Source organism: Nelumbo nucifera, chromosome 2 (assembly GCF_055504915.1).
Source record: "Nelumbo nucifera cultivar China Antique chromosome 2, China Antique-T2T, whole genome shotgun sequence".
Classification (NCBI taxonomy): Eukaryota; Viridiplantae; Streptophyta; class Magnoliopsida; order Proteales; family Nelumbonaceae; genus Nelumbo; species Nelumbo nucifera.
In genome coordinates this window covers 45,797,011-45,819,461 of record NC_142650.1, presented here as the reverse complement: position 1 = coordinate 45,819,461, position 22,451 = coordinate 45,797,011, and the positions used below count along the sequence as shown (strand labels likewise).

The 22,451-nt window shown below is 33.3% G+C and overlaps 1 protein-coding gene across 1 annotated transcript; it reads right to left on the bottom strand.

Annotated features, from left to right (window-relative positions):
- Positions 1 to 1,843: 1,843 nt before the first annotated feature.
- LOC104602591 (PHD finger protein ALFIN-LIKE 1-like) lies at positions 1,844 to 16,868 on the bottom strand. The gene is made up of 5 exons (XM_010266323.3): positions 16,586 to 16,868; positions 16,429 to 16,461; positions 15,944 to 16,166; positions 2,402 to 2,522; positions 1,844 to 2,298 (listed from the first exon to the last, which is right to left on the bottom strand). Exons 1-5 carry the CDS (start codon positions 16,683 to 16,685, stop codon positions 2,047 to 2,049), a joined length of 729 nt encoding a protein of 242 aa, XP_010264625.1. The 5' UTR covers positions 16,686 to 16,868; the 3' UTR covers positions 1,844 to 2,046.
- Positions 16,869 to 22,451: the final 5,583 nt, after the last annotated feature.

Below are 22,451 nucleotides of genomic sequence, written 5' to 3'. Positions count from 1 at the left end.
AAATAATAAAAAAATTTAAAATATCTAAATAATTATTTTATTATTATGTAATAACTTTAAAATAAATAAAATTCAAGTAATGAAAAATTTTAAATATTTTATTTATTAATTAAACATCTAAAAAACTAAATATTTTAACTAACAAAATATTTAACATACCTAGATTTTAAATAGTTAAAATAATGAAATTATGTAATAAATTTAAAAGAGTTCTTAAAACTATAAAAATAATTATAACATAATATTCAAATTAATGATAAGTTAATATTTTACAAATTAATAACGAAATTAAGTAATAATAGTATAAACTATAATTTTATGGATTATTAAATTCAATAAATAATTAATATTTTAAAATTTAAATAATGATATTATTTAAATAACTATAATAAGATTTTAAATAAATCATTTCAACTATATCAATTAATAATTATAGATTATAACTTTAAAAAATAATATTTATTAATAATTGTTTTAAAATCTTAATCTATATTTATTATATATACTAAAGTTAGTATTTATTGTATTTTAAGTAATCATTTATTGAATATATTTTCAATAATTATTGGAGATTAAACTACTATTATTTAACTTTTTAAGTTTAATTTATTGTACTCATTGTATTTATTGTATTTTTGTTATAGTTTATTGATTAATATTTATTAGATGTTAAACTATCATTTGAGATTACACTATTTATTGACTAATTTAGTATATTTTTAAGTATTTATTGTATTTGTGTAATTGTTGTATTCATTGTATTATTATTATTATTGGATTTCATTATCAAAATATTGTCAATAATTGTACATTTTTGCTATAAATTTTCAATAATTATTAGAGATTAAATTATTGTTATTTATTAGATATTAGACTATTAATTTAGCAAAAATTAGGAGTGTTCACAGGTTCATTCAGTTCAGTTGTAGATTGTTTGGCTAATCAAATCAACCTGATCAGGTTGGGGATTTGGTCAATTGAAACCGAATGACCATTAGTTAATTGGCCAACTCGGGTTGTATCAGTTTGAGTCAATTTTGGTTTGGTCGATCGGTTCAAAAGATTTAAGCTTAAAAATTAAATTTAAATTTAAAAAATTATAATGTCATTATTAAAAAATAAATTTATGATATAAAATATTTTAAACTAAGAAATATGAAAATTTCCCAATTTTCTATATTAAAAATATAAAATATTAAAATATAAGGGAAAATCTATGATTCAGGAAAGATATGGTATCAAAAAAGTTTTGACCAATCAAAATCCACCCATGAATTTTGATACATTACACCTGATTGGCTATCATGTTTTGGATACCAATTGACTGGTCAAAAATTTTTCAAATATCATATCTTTCCCATATCATAATTGAACCCAAAATATAAATAATTATTAATTATTTAAAAGTTAAAAATATAAAACAATTATATACTCTTATGTGTTTCTATTATTTAGCTTTTTCTTAAAAAATCTCGTGCATCGCACGACTCCTAGCTAGTTTCACCCTAAAACCGTTCTTGGGCGAAAAACTATTGACTTGGTCAATGACCCACTAACCTAGGCAGTCAAACCATCAACCCAAACAACATTTTTTGGTGTTTTCTATATTAATTATTTTTTTAATCAATTTTTTAAATCAGAACGTACCACCCATATGAACCAGATGGTCGAACTGCTGACCCAATTTACCAGTGGCCAAAGCAGTTCCGGTTCAGATTGGTTTTTAAAACATGCTTACTTTTAACCCTCATGTCCCATTACTGCAAACTCCTTTAGCAGAGCCGTATGAAATACTTCACTAATAGTTTCCTCATGAAATTCCTGAACATCATAATGATCGATATTCATGAAATTGTGTATATAATATATATAACAAAATCTAATATATATAGTAACAACCACAGAAAGAAACTCCGACCTTATAATGGTCATAGTTAGACTAAAAACCAGAAATATCACAACATCAAGAATATTTCTAACTCAATACTACTGCTACTGCTACAATGTCAGGCACTAAAATAACGTTAATCTCATATGTTTTAGTGATTACTGCCTCCCTCTCTTCAAGCTGCAAGAAGGACACTTGTATTGTTTTATGTTCTCAGCTTTGGCAGGTGTTATTTTCACACATTTTCCATGGAACCACCTCTCACAGATGTCACAGCCAATCCAGAACTCATCAGAATTATAATTACCCCCGCAACTTCCACATAGGGTTTCACTGTGTTCGTCATCCTCCTCCCCATAACTCTCATCAGCCAATTTTGAGTTGCTTTTCACCTGCCCATCACTTGACCTCTGCTAGATAGAAAAAACATCAGGTTTGAATCTTGAATTCAGATACTTGAAGAAAAGATAACAGTGTAACAAAACAGTATAATTCATGTTTGATCCAACCCACTTTTGTGCTGAGCCTGGATTTGCTTCCACTATCAGCACTGGGCTTGTCTTTAACAGGCTTCCTTTCTGCTACGACTTCAAAAACTGTTGGCAGATCATTAATCAGACTAAATAGGCGCTTCCTGTCAAGCAAAAGACATTTCTTACTGAACAAATGTAAGAAGGATCACAAGGGTGAGGAGATAGACCCATCTAAAGCACAAATACCTGTGGCATCATGAATACAGACATAGATATGAGGTCTTCCTCTGCCATACACATAGCAGGCATCAAGAAAGTGGGTGAATTGTGCCAAAAAAAAAATTGACCATATTGGGCATTCCCAACCATAAGCTATGGATTACTTTGGGCCATCAGGAGTATCACAAAAGCACCGAAACATAGAAAATGTCCAGAGTCAAAAGTTGGGCATGTTTAACCAAGAACCACCAATGTGATCCAAACATACCAGGGAATGTTCCAGATTTACACAGCAAGAAGGATGGCACTACTTCCATCTTTCCAAACAGGAATTTCCTTGTACAGCATGAGCCTACATGCATGAACTGAAGTGCAATTACAAACACTTTATACATCATAATCATCAATGACAGGATTCCCCGCAAGCAAAAACTCTGCATACACTCTTCAAAGCATGGGATTCCAGCCGCACATTGGGAACATCCCCCCATGAATTTAACATACATATACAGAAGATATTCCTAATGTGTAGTTGGATGCTATGTGAACAGAGTTTTGCTTGCAGGAAATCCGGGCTCTAATCATCATCATCATCATCATCTAATCCTTCTTTTAACTGTATGGGGTTAGGCTACATGAATCCTATTCCACCTTTCCACTCTATTCAGTGTCATATCCATTGAATTACATTTTACACAAAAACAAGAAAAGGTTTAAAAAGAACAGACGTAAATGTATAGATTTTCTTTTCAGAAAAGTATGGACAGAACAATGCAGATTTCTGAATTCCATTGCAGACTTATAAACATTCAAAATTCAAAAACCCCCACTCCATACACCAATGCCCACCCGTGAATTGGCATCAGTTCCGAGCTGGCACCTACCCCAACTGTACTTTGGGCCTAAAAATTCTGACCCTGGGCTGAACCGTCACTCTCCCTTTTCTTTTTGATAACCCAAAACTTTCCAAATAAAAGGGCAGTCACCATAGTTACCATTGAACTAGCGAAAAAGAAAAGCCTATCCTGGTCCACTGACATGGTGTGGGGGCTCAGATGGCTCCCTTTTTACTTCTACTAGCAAGTAGCAAGTATACCCATGCAATCATAGAGTTGAATAGAAATTTGGTTATATTTCAGTTGGCAAAGTTGGGTGGGGAGGCCAACCATAGGAGGAGCAAATAAACATGGACGAGGGCCAACCATCCATTGAGGTGAGAGGACTCTTGGCCTCCATCTTTTCTCTATATAATATAGATATAGATGGACAATATCTACTACATACATTCAAGCATTAATTACTTCATTATATTGCTTATCTGTAATTAATTTTCTAAAAAAATTGTCATTTTTAGATTTAGCTCAATTTTCTTGCTGCATCAATGTGCACCACCATTCAAGTCCAATAGCCCCAAGTACCAAAAAGATTGCAATTTAGAATTGACAGGTTCAAAAGATAAAGATAAATTAGTTTCACAACCACTTGCCCAATATGGTGCTTTGAAGAGTATTTAGAAAAGGATCCTAAACTAATCTATACTACTTATAAAAGTGTGAATGATGAGGTATTGGCTTTTGCAATTTTTCTTCACTAAAATACCCTTCCTCTTGAATTTAGTTCATCTCCATTGAATGGGCAAAAAATGTAATTAAAACAATACCATTAAGTACATTCAATTACCTCTCATTAAGTCTCACATTTAAGTCATTAAATAAATCACATTCTCACTCATTGAATCCGACATTTATACTTTTGTTTATCATCATTAAATTCCACTAATAAATCCATACACAATAAGTATTAAGAATGAAATTTTATATTTTTAAAATAAACATAGAAATGAAATCATATTTTTCATCTAGGTGGTGGGTAAGTAGTTCAACCATTTGGGTCAAATGGATAATTTCATGATGTTATAAATAAATAATACAAATTTAGAAATATAAAAAATACTTTTGTTTGTCATGATTAAATTCCACTGATAAATCCATACACAATAGTTATTAATAGAATGAAATTTTATATTTTTAAAATAAAGCTAGAAATGAAATCATATGTTCCATCTAGGTGGTGGGTAAGTACTTTAACCATTTGGGTAAAATGGATAGTTTCATGATGTCATAAATAAATAATACAAATTTATAAATAGAAAAAAATACAAAAAATATAGAAAAAAAAGAAATTTTGAAAAAAAAATTGGACATGTTTCTATTATTATGTATTTGTCATATTAAAAAATAAGTATGATAAAATAAACATAATTTTATTAATGATGGACATCAAATATACAACTTAAAACCGATGGGAAATTAAACCATCTTCTTATCTAGGGGTGGGTTAGTGGTTCAACCTTTCAGGTCAAATAGGCTAACCCATGATGTATAATTAAAAATATTTTTTTAAATAGAATAGTACAAAAAAAAATACAAAACAATTTTAGGCACATCTATAATATTATATACTAATAGTATAAACAAAAATAAGTATGATAAACAATAATTACTTTATCAATGATATAAATGAAATGCAAAATTTAAAACCAGTTTGAAAATGAAACCATTTCCATATCTAAATGATAGGTAGATCAATGATCTAACATTCTAGGTCAAATGGGTCAATCTATGATGTCATAACTAAGTAACGAATATTAAATATATACATACATACATACATACATACATATATAAACTCAAAGAAAAATATAAGCTTTGTATAAAACATTTTGATACAGTTCTATTGTTATATATTCACCATATTAAACAACAATAAATGTGAAAATAAGAATTACTTTTATCGATGATGAAAATGAAATACATGATTTAAAATCAACCGAAAAAGCAAAATGGTTTTCCATCCAAGTGGTGGGTTAGTGATTAAACTATCCATGTCAAATAGATCAACACATAATGTTATTATTAAATAATAAAATACACAAAATTCTAGAAAATGTAGAAATGTGTCGATAATTTCGAGTACATTCTATAATATTATATATTCATCATATAAAAAAATGTGATTAATGAGAATTATTTTCATTAACGATAGAAATGGGATAAAAAATAAAGAGCATTAATGTCTAACACATGACCCTACTAACCATGTCAAATGGTTCAATAATTTATTTAGCTAGGTCATCGTGGGCAAGTGGTTTGGTAGGGATGCGAACAAATCAGATCAGATTGGAATAAGGGTATATTCAAATCTGTTCTGATCCAAAGATTCAACTGGATCTCATAAATACTAATTCAAATCTAAATCTGATCACGATGTCGGATATTTGAATGTGACACGAACCGATTTAATTTTGAAAAAATAATAATAATAAATTATTAAAAGAAAAAGAAAATATAACAATTGAAATAAACAAAAAAATATATAAGTAATTTTTCAACTATTTCCATCATATAAAAAATTTACAAAGTGCAATATAAATAACATATATATAAATAAATAATAAATAACACATATTATATATAAATAATATATATAAATACCATATATACTAATTGATTTGACCATAGTATTAAAAACCAATGTTCAAACAATATATTGGAATTGCATTTCCTATTGGTAAATAAGTAATTTTTATTATCTCATTAATTAAATAATAAAAAATAAAAATATAGAATTTTTTATAAATGTTATAAAAATTTGAACATACATTAATATTATATATTCTTCATATTTCACAAAAATATGTTTGAAAAAATGAGAATTATTGTTAGTAAAAATAGAAATGTCTAAAATACAATGAAAAAAAATTAATTAATGTCTTAATCATAGTCCATTTTTCCTAGTTAAATAGGTTAACGATTCTACCAATAAGGTCATTTGGTTGCTGATTATCATCATCATCATTTGATACTACCCCATGCAAAAATAAATGTGAAAATAAGAATTACTTTTATTGATGGTGAAAATAGAATACATGATTTAAAATCAACTGAAAAAGAAAAAATGTTTTTTCCATCCAAGTGGTGGGTTAGTTGTTCAACTATCCATGTCAAATGGATCAACACATGGTGTTATTGTTAAATAATAAAATACATAAAATTCTAGAAAATGTAGAAATTTGTAGATAATTTTGGGTACATTCTATAATATTATACATTTATCATATAAAAAAGTGTGATTAATGAGAATTATTTTCATTAATGATAGAAATGGGATAAAAAATAAAGAGCATTAATGTATAACACATGACCCTACTAACCATGTCAAATGGTTCAATGATTTAATTAGCTAGGCCATTGTAGGCAAGTGGTTTGGTAGGGATGCAAACAGATCGGATTGGATTTGAATCAAGGTATATTTGAATTCGATTCGATCCGAAGATTTGATTATATATCATAAATATTGCTTCAAATCTGGATCTGACCAAGATGTTGCATATCTGAATCTGATACAATCCGATTTAATTTAAAAAATAATAAATTATTAAAAGAAAATATAATAGTTGAAAAAAGAAAAACAAAAAATATTAGTATTTTTTCAACTATTTTCATCATATAAGTTTACAAAAATGCAATATAAATAACATATTTATAAATAAATAATAAATAATATATATTATATATAAATAATTGATTTGACCACAATATTAAAAACCAATATTCAAACAATATATTGGAATTGCATTTCCTCTTGGTAAATAAGTAATTTTTATTTCTCATAAATTAAGTAATAAAAATAAAAATATGGAATTTTTATAAATTTTATACAAAAATTTGAACATGCATTAATATTATATATTCTTCATATTAAACAAAAATATGTTTGAAAAATAAGAATTATTGTTAGTAAAGATACAAAATTACAAATGGCTAAAATACAAAGAAAAAAAAATGAATTAATGTCTTAATCATAGTTCATTTTTCTGGTTAAATAGGTTAATGGTTCAATCAGTAAGGTCATTTGGTTGCTTACTATTATCATCATTATCATTTGATATTGCCACGTGCAATGCATGTGCACTTTTACTAGTGCTTTTGAAGAGTATTGAGAAAAAAAAAAAACCTAGAGTAAACATTTCCGTGCATAGCCTAATTTTCTACTTCCCACAGCATAATTGTCAAGGCAACTCCTTAGAAAACCCTTAGGCAATATGGTGCTTTGCAGATACCTAGTTGCCCTATATTACCCAAATATAACGAGGACACACAGCTGGACAAGGGGTAAGATAGTGAGAGGATTAGGGCCTCAAGAAGTAGCAGCCTTTTATCTAGGTTAAAACAAAGGGCCAGAAAACAAGAGATTCATCAAGTACCAAATGGTAAAAACAAAAACCAGCAAGGACCTGGAGGCACAAAAACACAAGGAACTAGTTGCCTGTCTCAAAGAGGTAACAATGAAATAAAGCAAGTATAGCATACAGAACTAAACAAGCAGAGAACTGCAATACATCACAATCCTCCCAACCCCATCCAAGACCCTTGGCTAAAGAGTTAGTGGATCTAGGAAAGGCATATGAGTTCTGAATAAGATATTTCGATGCCCAAATATGGATACCACCACAGACACAGGAAGCGGGGATTTTATATCTAGTTTTAAAAATTAAGAGTCAATTTCCTAAGATCCACATAAAATGTATACAGCTAGTTTTAAGATTAAGGGTCAATTCTCAATATTTATTTATTTTCAAACTTATTTGAACTCATAAACTGATTTCTGCAACTCAACTAAGCCTTGTCCCAACATACAGGCATCTTATAACATATACAGATTTTTTTTTTTTGATATTTTATAACATATACAGATTTCCTTCAGTATATTTTTTAAGACATCCCATTTAATATATTTTAATGTGTAGTGTTAATGCTATAATGTATTCTAAGTAAAAAGCTTCATTGCAGTTTCTGGTGTTGTATTGAGTCCATATCATCTCCAACACTGGTATGCTAAGCATGTAAAAGATATTCAGGTATCATAAATAAGTTCACCTTGAAAACCAAAGTTCTTCCTTCCTAATAAAATCTCTCAAAACTCCATGGACCAACCAAGTTCCTCAACATGTGCATGTGTTTGTTTTCATGTGCAGAATAAGGGCTTCATGCCCACTGTTCTCATAATAAAGCCACAATTTTTCTTCTCATAATCTCTCAATGGTATGTATATTCAATCCAAGACTATAGGAAAACATCAAAACATAAGCATACTCTGTTTTGAACTAACACTATAATACTATAATACTATAATACTTAAATGTATCTTTGGAGCATGGCTTGTCACCTGGGCACCTCTATGCATCATCTAAGCCCCTAGGTGAAAGCACCATGCGGACAATCCTTGATAATTATGTTCTACAATATCAAAAGGCCAAAAGAAAGTTTTACTGGCGTTTGCTTCATGAAGAAAAACTTCCTCAGCTAATAACACTTTCAAATTCAATTATAATGTGAAAATGGAAGCCAGAAAAGGGCTTATAATGAATATTACAACATACATACTCAAAGCAGGTAGATAAAATGGAGATACATTGAGATGCATTTCAGGCATGTTACCACTTATCATGCTTGACAGAGAAATTGTCACACAAAAATAAAATAATACATCTATAAAAATAAACAGTCTGTAGTGGAGATGAAGATGGACAAGTGGTAAAATTAGGGGAGATAGAAGTATAGATGATGATTTAGCCATGTAAAAAGAAAAGATAAATGAATGCACTAGCAAGGGTTGACTTGGCACAAATTTCATGTTTTAATAAAGACAACATGGAAAACAAAAAAATTCCAAGGTAGTAAGAGACGAAGTTGCTTGTTGGTCCTACATTCCATACATGGTCTTGCACAACAACCAACAGAGATTGCATACTGTTCAAGTTGTTATGCAATTTTTTTATTGGAAACAATTACTTTCATTAAAGTTAAAAGGAAATACCACTGTCAACCACCCAGAAAGAGGTGCTGACCCCAAAATAAACAAGTTACAACACAGACCAGAACAAATTCTCTCTAGATAGAAACCCCTTGTTTTGCCAATGTGTCAGCTAAAATGTTTGCTGATCTCCTAATCCATCTAAAGCCCCAACCTCCTTGCTAAATAATTGATTTCCCCAACTGCTTAGCCAACCTTAGACCTTGAAGTAGGGCCATCACTTCATCTCTTGATGAGTCCCCCACAGCTCTGAGAGATTGAAAATGGTTACATCGCAATATTCCTTCTACAAATTTTCTTCAAGGACAACTTAAATGCTGCCAACATCACCCCTATTAGTTATAACTTCCTATAGAGATGAACTTAGAAACAACATTTCCACTAACAGTCTAATGGGTACAATAGTTGTCCAGGTAATGCCTAGGCGACAAGGCTCCCTACAAAGGATCACCTTACCTAAGCACCTAGTTTTTTTGTACAAGGCATCATATGATATTTTTATATATTTTATTAAAATTAGAATAGACATTATTACACTAATATTTACTTGTTGTCAAGCTTTATATTGTTGGAGGTTTGGTGTATTTATTGTATGGTTTTTTTTTTTTGATAGATAAAATTCAATTGATTTCATTAGAAGCGAATGATAAATAGTTCATTACAAGCATCCCAATATGAGGCGCGAGGTGCAGCCTCACTCATTGATACAGAAGCATCATAAAGTTACAATTGGGCCCAGTACAACTGTTCCCTAGTTACCCCTTGTTTAGCTAGAGAATCAGCAAAAGCATTTGCCTCCCTCCCAGTTACCTCCATCTGCTGAGTTAACCATTTGAATTTCTTCAATTCATTTATGTAAACCCAGATCACTGAATCTGGGTTTTTTAGCCAACCCACCACCACCTTGGAGTCCCCTTCTATCACCAAATTTTCCAATTCTAACTCTCTTGCAATTTGTACACCTTGTAGGGCTGCGTACAATTCTGCCTTTAAGGAGTCTCCATTCCCCACTGGTCCTGAGAAGAGTGCTCTTGTGTATTTATTATATGGTTGAGGAGAGGGTTTGTATATTTGAGTTGTAGAGTTGAATTCTGAAACTTGCTTTCATTGTATGGTTGTGTATGTGGTTTGGGCAGAGGTTTTTAGTCTTTCTTTTGGTTTGGTGAGTTTGATCTAGGAGTGGATTTTGTGGTCGCAATGCCAAGGGTTAGGAGTGAGGTTATGGTTGGGTGTGGAGTTGTTTCTTTTTCTTCTCTCAAGTAGCTTGTGGTCACCTTTCTTATAATCTTCTTTTTTAATTAAAAAAATATATTTTATTTAAAAAAATGAATATGGGAATCAACATCACCTGTCTTGCCTCCTTTTACTACAATTGGCAAACTTTTCCTGTTTTGCTTCAAGGCCATATCTTCTGCTTGAAAATGAGTATGAAATCCTGCTCTACTACTAAAGTTCTTTCTAGCCTTTCACTTCCTCCTTTTCCAAACCTTCACAAAATAGTTAATGCATATTCGTGCATGTCTTCATCTGTTACAGGTTAACCATCTCAATCTACTTTCCCTTACTTGTTGCCTCCCCTCTGTTATATGAATCCAGATTAGCTGAACGCTTTAGCTGTTTAGCAGGCTGTGGAACCAATCATAACGCCCCACCCCAGGGCCCACAGCTAGGGGTTGAATGTATGTGGGTCCCATGTATTTTATGATTGACATGGAACATTATTACTGGTTCCACAGCCTGCTGAACAGCTATTGCATTCGGCTAAACCTATCACCTATTATATTCCTTTCATACCTAAGCCTCCTATTTTGCCACCCATCCATCTCAGCATGTTCACTTTTGTTGTACTCATTCTGTGTATGAGATCGTTTTGTTTGCCTGGTATGTTGCTTCATGAGTCATGACAAGGAAAAATCAACACCACATGTCCCCTTCAATCTCTTGGTATATCTGGATCATAGACCAAGCCTTATATGTGGATCATGCAGCAAGCCTAAAACACTTCTCTACCTTATCCATCCTGCCCTATGGCTGCATTTAAGAATTGAGATAGGACCCTTCTATGCTTCCTAAAGGGGAAATACTTCTGTCTTTTATTTATATTTGTTAATTTAAGTAAAGAATACAAGTACTATTTGTAAAAGGGGAAGGATCTATTTTCACTGTCTGCGACAAAAAAGAATCACAGGATTTCTTAAAACTGGGTTCACTCCCTTCATGATGTCAATGACTCGATCTCTATTGTAGTAGTGTAATAGTTAGTAGAGATATCTATGAGTATAAAATCCAACTCAATCGCATGAAATATGTTTTATTTTTTCTAGATAACCCCCATCAAGTGTGATAGAGTTGCTGCTTGATGCACAAACTGGGATCATCTGGGGCAGAAGGAGCATCCAAGAACAGCAAATATGAATTTTTCTCTACTTTCCAGGTCCTATTGGAGTGGTGTGGGGAATTCTATTGAATCAAGGTTCCTTCTCTTAGATCGTCCCCATATTAGAGGATTGAGAATTGAGATACAGGATAACTTTCATGTCATGACATGGTGAACTGCTATGTCATTGACATCCAGGTAAACACATTGTCCACTTGGATTCCATGGCTTGCAAATTTCATCTTTAATGATAATGCAAATCTAGCATCACCACACCTAATCATACTAGGAAAACTGAGAACTCCGTTTTGCTGATAAAAGCTTAAAAGTGTATCTTGACAAATCAACCCTAAGTCAAGCATTACATCATTGATATTCTAAAAGCAGTCATAAAAATGTACAAAAACTATATAAACATTCCCAAGGCTATCATCCTCAAGCAGCATAGTTCCATCATCGCCATTAACTCCAAGTCTCTGACCACCACACTCCTGATCCTTGAATTGCTGGAAGCATCAAACAACAAGTGATGTAGAACTGCCTACTCTGATACCAAATGGTGTAGGATCACCTGCTTAAATGCCACTTGATGTAGGATTCGAAATACCATGTGTAAAGTGACCAAAATACTCCTGTTGTCCAAAATTACAAAAAAATACATAAAAATTCTGATATTTCCAATTGTGACTCTTTGTCTCCTGCATCAATGAATCAATTGAAACATCATCGCCATCTGCCATGTCAAAACTACTTGGTGTGGCTAATCTAAGGTTCCATTTCCTAGGTGAATCAAGCACTTTCTATCTCAAGACACCATTCACCCCAACCTCTCCTATTGTTATCAGTTATCACCACTTACCAAAGGAGAATGAGCAAACAGAAAAAGTGAAGAAACAATTCTATCCACTTTGCCCATATTGATGTAGTTGGTTATCTCCTTCCAAATGGAGCTAAAAAAACAAAGAGTAGCAGATACGCCTTTACAGTTTTGCCCTTTAACTGGCCATGCCACCAATACTGATGTCAATGCCATGTCATGAGAAATCACCCTTTCTCTATGATTAGAATAACAAAATAGTGGTCTGCTTTCAACAAAAAAGCAATACTGAATCAAAAAGAAATTGAGTAGATGACTTCTCTTCAACCCTAATGGTATCATAAGTCATAGAGAAAGTTGAGTCCAATCAAATTGTAAATATTAACAACCATACCTTACCATAAAAAGAATATCATTTTCTAGCAGGGGCTTTAAAATAAGTCTCCGTTAACAAAACTAAATAGGAACAAAGAAATGACAAAGCAGAGAATTAATTCTTAATTGAATTGGTTTTGAACTGTATAAATCATAAGACTCATTAATCAAATTGTAAGATTCAAACCAAACTTACGATTTCTGCAGAAAAGGATTCAAATTTAAGATTCAAATTAAAACCCTAGGGATTCAAAATTCAAATCATGAATCATATTGTAAATCACAAAATTTTGACAACATTCAATACTAAATCAAGAAGAAACTGAGCAAACAACTTCCCTTAAACCCTACATGAGGAGCACAATTATCTACAATATGTCTTCTAGAAGTAAGATGACCCACCTGAGTACTTTACCAACAAAGGTGGTCCACATTAAGAATGAGGTCTTGGGAAGGATATGAGGGTTCCAAATAAAATTCCCAGGAAATTTGTAATTTCATTGCCCTTGAAGCATATAAAATTGAATGCACTCAGAAAATGTGTGTGGACAAATGCTATTTTTATTTATCTGCAAACAAGTCAATCATCTTATCTTCCCTTACTCATTAACATTTTGTCAGAATCATGCTATCCACAAAAACATACCACCAGCCTTCTCAAAGGCCGCAGCAGTCCCTCACCACCACTCTCTTTCTACAGAAAAGAGATATATGACAAAAGAACCATAAAACCACTCAGCCCTTCAAATGTGAACCTACCCGGTTCTATAACTTGGAAAGAAGTGTAACTGTTGAAATCTGCCAACACCTATACATTGCCTCTAAGAGGCAGCACAAATAGGAGATAAAAATAGGTAAACTTTCACATCTTAATCCCCTATGCACATATTAATAATTGCCTCCTCAAAAGTTTACTCCCCAACCCTCCAAAGCATTTAAGATATTTGACTCCATTAAATGATTAATAAAGATTTCTAGCATCTAAGAAATCTAAACTTCAACTGAATTTTCTGTTGTTTCATGATGGTAACTTTTATCTTGAAATAAGCTTGCTTTTGGCATTTTCTTCATTTGATGGTGTTGGTTCAGAAGTACATAATCCCAAACAATCCTACAAACAAAATTTACTTAAAATTTATGAAAGATACAAAGAGAAGTTAATGAATTTGATTGTTTTGATTAATGGAAAAGTCTCCTTAATACCACAAAATCATCTCTCCAAGTTGCTTCCTTCCTTCTCATTTTGTGACCAAAATATCTCTATTAAACACGCATAAAAATTTCCCCCTAATGTCCTTACCTAGAAGTTCTTATTAATCCCAAAAGAAACAAAATTACACAGCGTTGAACACTAAATCAAACCTGCTATTTAACTTGTCACTCATAGAAACATAGAACTTCAAAATGTTTAAATATCATTATCATATATTATATATCATAGGTCAATGCCATTGAACAACACAGATTGATGCTCATATAGATCTTCATTGTTCTTTTTTCCCATTAAACCATTTAGTGGAACCAAGTCAGATGTATTAACCTTTTTCAGTCAATGGGGACCAAAAAAGATTAGCGATTGAAAAATGGAGTGCCAAACTGATGAGCTTTGTAGCAAAGTACAATTAGTCAGAAGATCTAGAAAGGAAAAGATAAATGAGGCATGGTTACTATTTAACAGTGGAAATAATCTAGCAAGAAAAGAGCGACTAAGGTAATAAATAGTATTCATAAAGACTAAGTAATAACATTCATAAAGACAAAAGAAATGATTTTTTTAACATAAGCCCTATTCCTCAGTTGAAGGTCATTTGGCACTTGCATATTTTTTACTTTTCCATTGAAGGGATTACAGAAAATTTGCGTGCGTGTTTATTTTTTTTCTAGTCCAAATGAATATGTGAACAAATCTTTATCAACATACTGGTATAGATGCAGTTAGAAAGATCCCATCATAACCAATTAATAGTGGAAACTAACGCACTAATTGACAAAGGGTAGGCAAGCATTAAGAGGATCAGAAATAATTGTTCAGGGGAAAAAACCAAAACCTAACAATTCTAAACACTGAATCAAGACAGGCACAAAACAAACTTGGACATCAAACCAACCACTCTTTTTCTTTTGGATTTAAAACCTAATTCTCCTGTCCCAGTATGGCATCTTTTAACAGGCATGTGGAATCCAATGGACAAAAAGATCAGTTTTTCATTAAAGGCATGTTGACATATAAGTATGCTATGGCATCTCCAAAGTCCAATCCAAATGATTTTTAAATTCTGAGTCCACTAGTCATTTAGCAATAGAAAATACAAAATTTTATAGACCTAGTTGCAAGTTTAAACAATAAAACACCAATCCTTGCTGTTTGAGATGAGAGTAGTGGTTTCTTGCAAGGCATGTGAAGTTTAGACTTTAGAAACCCTTCATAGACCCAGTCATATATTTATTCAAACCAATGAAAAGATTGAATGGATGCAAACTAATTATAATTACTTTATCTCCATATCCAGCAATTCCAGTCTAGATGGAATTACATGAATTGGCACTAGGGCTGTGAAATCAATGTCCAAACCCAATTTATTGTGTCGGAATTGTTGGTTTGCATATACCTTGCTTCTTCAGTTGCACCAAAATCAACAATTCATCAAGCCATATAAGAAGAAATAAAACCCATTAGATTATATAACGTTAAATTACTCCAATGAACCCATAAATTGGCGACTTGGAAGAACATCCAAAACAATCAAACAAGGTCCAATCAGCAGTTAAGACACAATAGAAATTCATGCAGTAAAACATTAAAACTACCTTCAGAATCGATGTGAGAGAGAGTAAATTCATAAGAGACATGAGCACCATTCAATCATTCCACTCTCAACACGATAAACCACCACAAGTATGAAACAGACAAAATGTACCTTTCGTTACGATTAAGGCGTGCACCAAAATAAAAGGCCACAGAGAGCAACCAAGAATCACTGTGCACAGCAACCAAGGAAAGCCAGTCTTTGCGGTTCATCCCGTCTCTTGCGAAATTGATCCCCAATGCGGGCTCTGGAAGCTCTGGGGGAACTTCCTCTGCAGGAAGAGTGACTTCCCAAGTCTCATTGGGATGGCCGTACAGGCACAAATTATCTTTTTCTGCAAACATGCCAAAATAAAGCAAAAGGAATAAAAGTTATAAAAAAATCAAAAAAAAAGGAACCAAATTTTATTAGAATTTAATTTATCCAAACCAACAACGACCAAAGCAAATAACCACGCGAAACCCAAAGTAGCCAGGGAAAACACAACGGTTCGAAACAAAGGAAAATAAAATTATTATTACGTAATACGCATTTACGAGAATGCCGATCTATATTCAAAAAGAACAATTAACAGTAGAATTAAAAGATGAACCTACCTGGATCGCAAAGTGCGTAGAATTCATCGACATCTGATAGAAGAAAAACACACAGAGGTCAAGAGAATCAACAGATATCAATATATGCATATTGAGAGAGAGGTACAGAGACGAAGACTAGGGTTAGAAAATAAAATGGACTTGATGCAACGAGTACCGTAGATCAAAGCTCGGATGATGCCTTCTCTTCGTCCACTATAATCCTTGAAGATCTCTTCTACCGTACGAGGACCCGAAGAAATCGAAGCCATTTCCATGGCGAAGGGTGATTTGTACGATCCGGCTGACGTTTAAAGTTGGAAATAGGGATCGATGGTCTGGTGGATTGAAAACTTTGATGGATTGGCGTTGCAGAGATTACTGAAAGGAAACGAGGAGAGCATTGTTTAGCAAGGTGTCAGACACCAAGACCCATCGAAGGGAAGGAGCGCGACGACGAGGCCTTCTAATGTACTTTTCTTCTTCTCTTTAACCTTTCGTCTTTAATAATTAGAAACACCCCCCTGTATTATGGGGTCAGTGACAAATACGCCCTTTGAACTTTCATTTGTGACAAAACCCCTTTCTAACTTTCACTTTGCAAGAAATGCCTCTTCCTAACACTTCAAAAAAACATTCTCATTCAATTGTTTAGAGTTTTTTTTAAATCCAATAATTATGATTTAATTAATTTTCTAAATTAACATTAAAGTCCTCTCGGTTTGCTTCAATTTTTTTTACGGTTGCTTCAATAAAATTCTCAATTAGTACCTTTTACTTTGGGCCTAGTGTCACTTTGGTTTCTGAACTTTTAAATGCAACAATCCAGTGCTTGAACTTTCAAAACATGCCAATTTATTATTTGTCGTTAATAGTCTGTCAATTATTTATATCACATGATGACATATACGATTTAAAACTTTTAAAATATCAACACTATCCTTAAAAAAACATTGTTCATCATCTTCTATCTTTGAGATTGGAATAGTGCTCCATGACCCAAATCAGATCTTGAAGAGAGACTGCTTGAGAGAGAGAGAGAGAGTGTGTGAAGGGTGCTTACAACCAATCAATTTTCACAAAACTGCCTCTTGTCGCTCAATCATTTACGTTCCATAGAACTGTTGAGGAAGAAGATGATGAACATTGTTTTAGTTTTGAGAAAGGCATTTGTATCTTTTCACATGCCACTTAATAGTTGGTTAACAATAGGTACTAGATTGACACGTTTTGAAAGTTCGGGTACTGAATTGTCATGTTTTAAAGTTCAAAGACCAAAGTAGCACTAAGCCCAAAATACAATGTACTAATCAAGAAATTACCCTAATTTTTATATTTTAAGATGAGGAGAGACACTCATGTTAGTTAAATGAATCAAGATTTAAAAAAACAAGTTCTTCTATGCAAAACAAGGTTTATATGGGTAATTTGGTAATTTAATGCATTTCCTCGTTTAAATTTAATGGCTAGCGAGTATTTGTCGCAAAGTAAAAATTAATGGGTTTTTGTTTCAAATGAAAGTTTAGGGGGTATTTGTCTCTTTATAATTTAACTTTTTAATTAATTACTCAACGTACCCATTGATTTACATAACCTACTTAAATACCTCTAAGATAGGGCAATTTCCTTAAACTAACCCTACTATTTAACTAATTGACTAACCCCACCCTTATTGTTTAGCTATTATCTTAAAGTACCCTTAAAATTTTTGACAATTGTCTAAGACCTCTCTTGCCGTTAATTTTCTATCACACTTTGTTCACATGTGACATCAGTGAGTGGTAATTATTTTAAAATTCCTAAAATACCCTTATTATTCACCGCCGCTGTTGGAAGTTGCAGCAATGGCGATGATTTTGGTTGTTGAAGGGAGCGGAGGAAACCCTGATCCCTTTTCCCTTTCTTCCTTTCTCCCTCCTTCCATCTTCAAGGTTGTTGTTGCCGAAAGTTGCAGCGGCAACAACGATTGACCTTAAACAAAGAAAAGAAACACCAAAAACTCGCCCAAAGCCCCAATTTTAAAATTTTCATGTTCCTGTCCTCAACTCATAACCTATGTGAGAACCCCTAGAATCTTTAGTAGTTCTTTGCCAAAACCAATCCAAAATAGTAGGGCACTAATGTCGGTGTTAGCCCCACACTTCCATGCTGGCTTACCCATTACTATCTCCGATACGGCACAACCAAGAGCCCATATGTCAGCCAGCGCCTCGTGTTCATTATAGGTGATGGATTCCAACAACATGTAAAGCATAGTACCTCTTAATCTAAATGTCCCACCTTTTGTTCTCTTGCTCTCTTGTCCTGGTCTTCCCTTCTTTGCCAGCCCAAAATCAGTAACTTTAATCTCGTTGCTTCCATCCGGAGAAGGACAAAGGAGGAAACGAAAGCCTCAGAGAATTGATCTCGTGTAACGTCAAACATCAGATTCCAATAATGAACCGCCAGATTTTTTGAGCAAATCAGCTAAAGTACCTCTAGAAGCGTACTTGAGAAAGATATTGTAAATTTGCTTTCCATTTTCAACGGTAAGATGGGTCAGATCTCTTTCTCCACTTACAGCGAGGAAGACTTGTAAAGTACAAGGATTTCACTACCATCAATTGAGTAACCTGAACCAACAGACTGTTAAATTTATGGTGGCAAATTTATGGTGGCAAAGCTTCCCCTGCCATCGGGCTTCCCTCTCTTCCACTCCATGGATTTTGCTGGGTTTGACGTGATGCCAATGCATGATTGTCCATCAGTAAGGTTTTATTTTAAAATTTGAGGAATAATAGAAGACAAATTGGATATTTCATTTCTTTTCATTAGCACTTAAACAGCAATGTCAAATTTCAGAAACAATAAGGATACTTTAAAACAATACGTAAACAGTACAGTTAATCAATTTTACAAACAGTAGAAATAGTTTAAAGAAATTGCCCGACATAATATAACAAATGTTATCCCTCCCTCCGTTAATAGACTGTTTACATGTGTAGTCACATCACATTTTTAATTATTCGACAACTCAATTTTGCACTCACAACCGACCTTACCGGTTTCAGATGATTGGTGATGAAATTTCCGGTGAGAACCAGAGAAGCAATAATCGATTGAGAGACCACCACCACTTTGAATCGAAATTAAGAAGATATTAGCTCATCATCTCTCGTTGCTGCAGCCTTGCTTTCTACTCCCTCTCCAATACAGACGTCGTTGGGTTTGAGATCCATAGAGCAATGCAAGCCCAACCATGACCTCATTGAAGTAATTGATAAGCTCCATCTTCGTTTTGGTTCGGAGTTCATGAATTTCTTGTTTTTTTGTAAGTGGATAATTCATTAAAGAGAAGAGCTACAGAGTTTTCATATCTTTTTTTTTTTTTTTTTTACATACAGAAAAAGTGCATAGTTCAAAAGAAATAGATATAGCTTGTATTTCTTCCAAAACAAACTCGATCCTTCCACATGCATTTGTTCTCAGGTCGTCGACGGAGTTTATCTACCATCCCCTAGCTCTAGCTCATCTCATGAACCTTAATCCACGTCAAGTCGCCATTTAATGCAATCTGTAGTGTTAAACAAACTTTCCGCAAAAATCCTGCCTCTCACAATTCACAAACAAAAAAGCTATAGGAAACTGTCGGTCCAAAAATTTAACTTTCAATCTTGTTGAGAGCCTCCGGCCCAATCTCATTATTCTCAGTGTTTTCCTTGTTACGCGATTTGGTTACTCCCTCGTGTCAGGTGATTTAGATACTGATTTAGATGATTTTTTACCAGGGCCAAGTTGTATAGGGCCGGGCCGAGCTGAAGTATTTCTGCAAGAGAGGATGTTAGAGTGCCTGGGTTATCTTTACCTGGGGAGGGCACTTCGATGCTTAAGTTAGAAGGTGTTTAAAGATTTCTTGAAAGAATGAGAGAGATAGAGAATGTATTATTGCGCGTACCTTTCCAGGTAGAAGTTAGTGCCTTATATAGGCACCTGCTGTCATAGCCCTCTCAAAATGGGCTTCAACTTTTTGTGGAACCATTTCCTTTTCCGCTTGGTTTGGCGCAATAATGTGTCAGTTACAGGATCTGCGCAGAAGTGACAATCTATTTGGTTAACTCCGATGTGTGCGTCGCGATAGGTTGGTCTAATGGTTGACGTATACGCACACCGGAGATCTTGGGTTGGTAACATATTATCGATCCAAGTCAGCGGGTTCTCCTTGCATGTCACCATCGACTCCTACAACTCGGCCGATACTTTAAGGCAGGTCGCCATGAGTGGGGAGCCAATTAGTTCATCCTAGCCGAGGTGGAGGTCGACCTGGATGAGGTGTTCCGGGCTAACTTGCCGAGCTAATTTGCTTACTCAGCACCAAGATGACACTCGAAAGCCAGATGTCGCAAGATGATTAGGAGAATCAAATTACCCCTCATCAATCCCTTTTCACAAAACCCCACCAATCATTGAACGCATTGCAGATCAAACACAGTCAAAGAATTGTATGGAAATTCTTTTTCTCTCATGTTGTCACTTTTACTCCACCCATTAAAGGGGTTGTAGAAGCAATAAGATTGAGCATACGAATTACTTTACATCTTAACTTTTGTTGCAGAAGCATTTGGCGCAGTTAAACATCGTTTGTAAATGATCTGCACCCACCACAGATTACCATTGTTGTTGTTGAGATGTAAAAGAAGACAATGGCTTCCTTGAAATCTAGAGTTCTTTTGAAACCTCTTTTGACAAGTCTCCGCAACCTTGCTTTCTCTTCGACCGGAGGAAGAAGTCTGGTTCTCATGGTTGTCAGATTCTTTTTAAACTTTTTTTATACAACATATTTTGAAAATTTGAAAAATAATTAAAGACAAAAAAGTCTTTTGATTAATTTAATGACAACACATAACAAAAAATAAATTTCTGAAACTTTAGGGATACTTTAAGTTAGTTCTAAAACGTTAGAGGTAATTTAAGTAATTATCGAATACTTCAAAGGTAATTTAAGTAATTAAGTCTTAACTAATTAAGGATGTTTACTTAGAGTAGGGAACCCACAACCCCCTTATTTCAAATTTTCAAACTAGCCCGCTTGATTACAAGGACAGTGCGCTATGTATCAAGGGCTGCTCTTATCCGTTTGGAATCAGTGTAAAACGTCATCAGTGTATTGATGGCATTTTACAGTGAACCAAAAAGTGACAGTTGCTTTTTAAAAATAGTAATGGGTGAAAGAGTGTTAAGTTTTACATTGATAAAATTGATGTACTTTTTACATCGATTATCGATGTAAAACTTTAGAGTTGATGAAGTTTTACATCGATTATCGATATAAAACTATACTCCATCAAAATGCATGCAAAACTGAACCGGAATATAGTTTTACATTGATAATAATTAAACCCTCCTTCCAAACACATACAACTAAACCGATGTAAAATTTACATTAGTTCTTAATTTACATCACATTCAATAAAGGAGTCCAGATCAGGTAGGCGAGCACATTTAGTGAGCACTCAGCCAATTTTATGACACTTATTCCATAAAAATACCCTCAGCCTACCCTTGAAATGACTCAAACAAAATTCTAAGGCAACTGCTACAATATTCATTTTGTACTTGTTTATTACCCACAAGAGTGTGACCTCTGAATCTGGCCTGGCTCTAAATATCCAATTATGGGTCATTTTTTCCCACACTTTCATGAGTTGTGTGAGGTGAGAGTGAGACAATATGGTTTCCCCACTAACGGTGAAGGAATCTATCACAATTCAAGAGGGATACTGTAGCATAGATGAGGGTTTGGAACAATACATTTAGAAAACCAATAAAAACTTGTGAGGGAAAAAGGTCAAAATCATAAATTTCCCTAGATTATTAAAAAAAAAAAGCCTATTTATAGTTCAGTCCCCCTCAAATTCTTTTTATTGGTTTTCCAAATGTATTTACCCACCCCTAAATTGTGATGAAGTCTGTTTGTGATGGAAAAATACCAATTGGATACACGATTTCACAAAGTCTGTTTGTAATGGAAAAATACCAATTGGATACACGATTTCACAAAGCCTGTT

Bases quoted from the DNA above. Each gene is read 5' to 3' on its own strand.
- LOC104602591 (XM_010266323.3), bottom strand. From the start codon at position 16,685: ATGGAAATGGCTTCGATTTCTTCGGGTCCTCGTACGGTAGAAGAGATC. The intron at 16,462-16,585 runs GTACTCGTTGCA...TTCTTCTATCAG, and splicing joins CATCCGAGCTTTGATCTACG to ATGTCGATGAATTCTACGCA. The intron at 2,299-2,401 runs GTGGGTTGGATC...TCTATCTAGCAG, and splicing joins AATCCAGGCTCAGCACAAAA to AGGTCAAGTGATGGGCAGGT.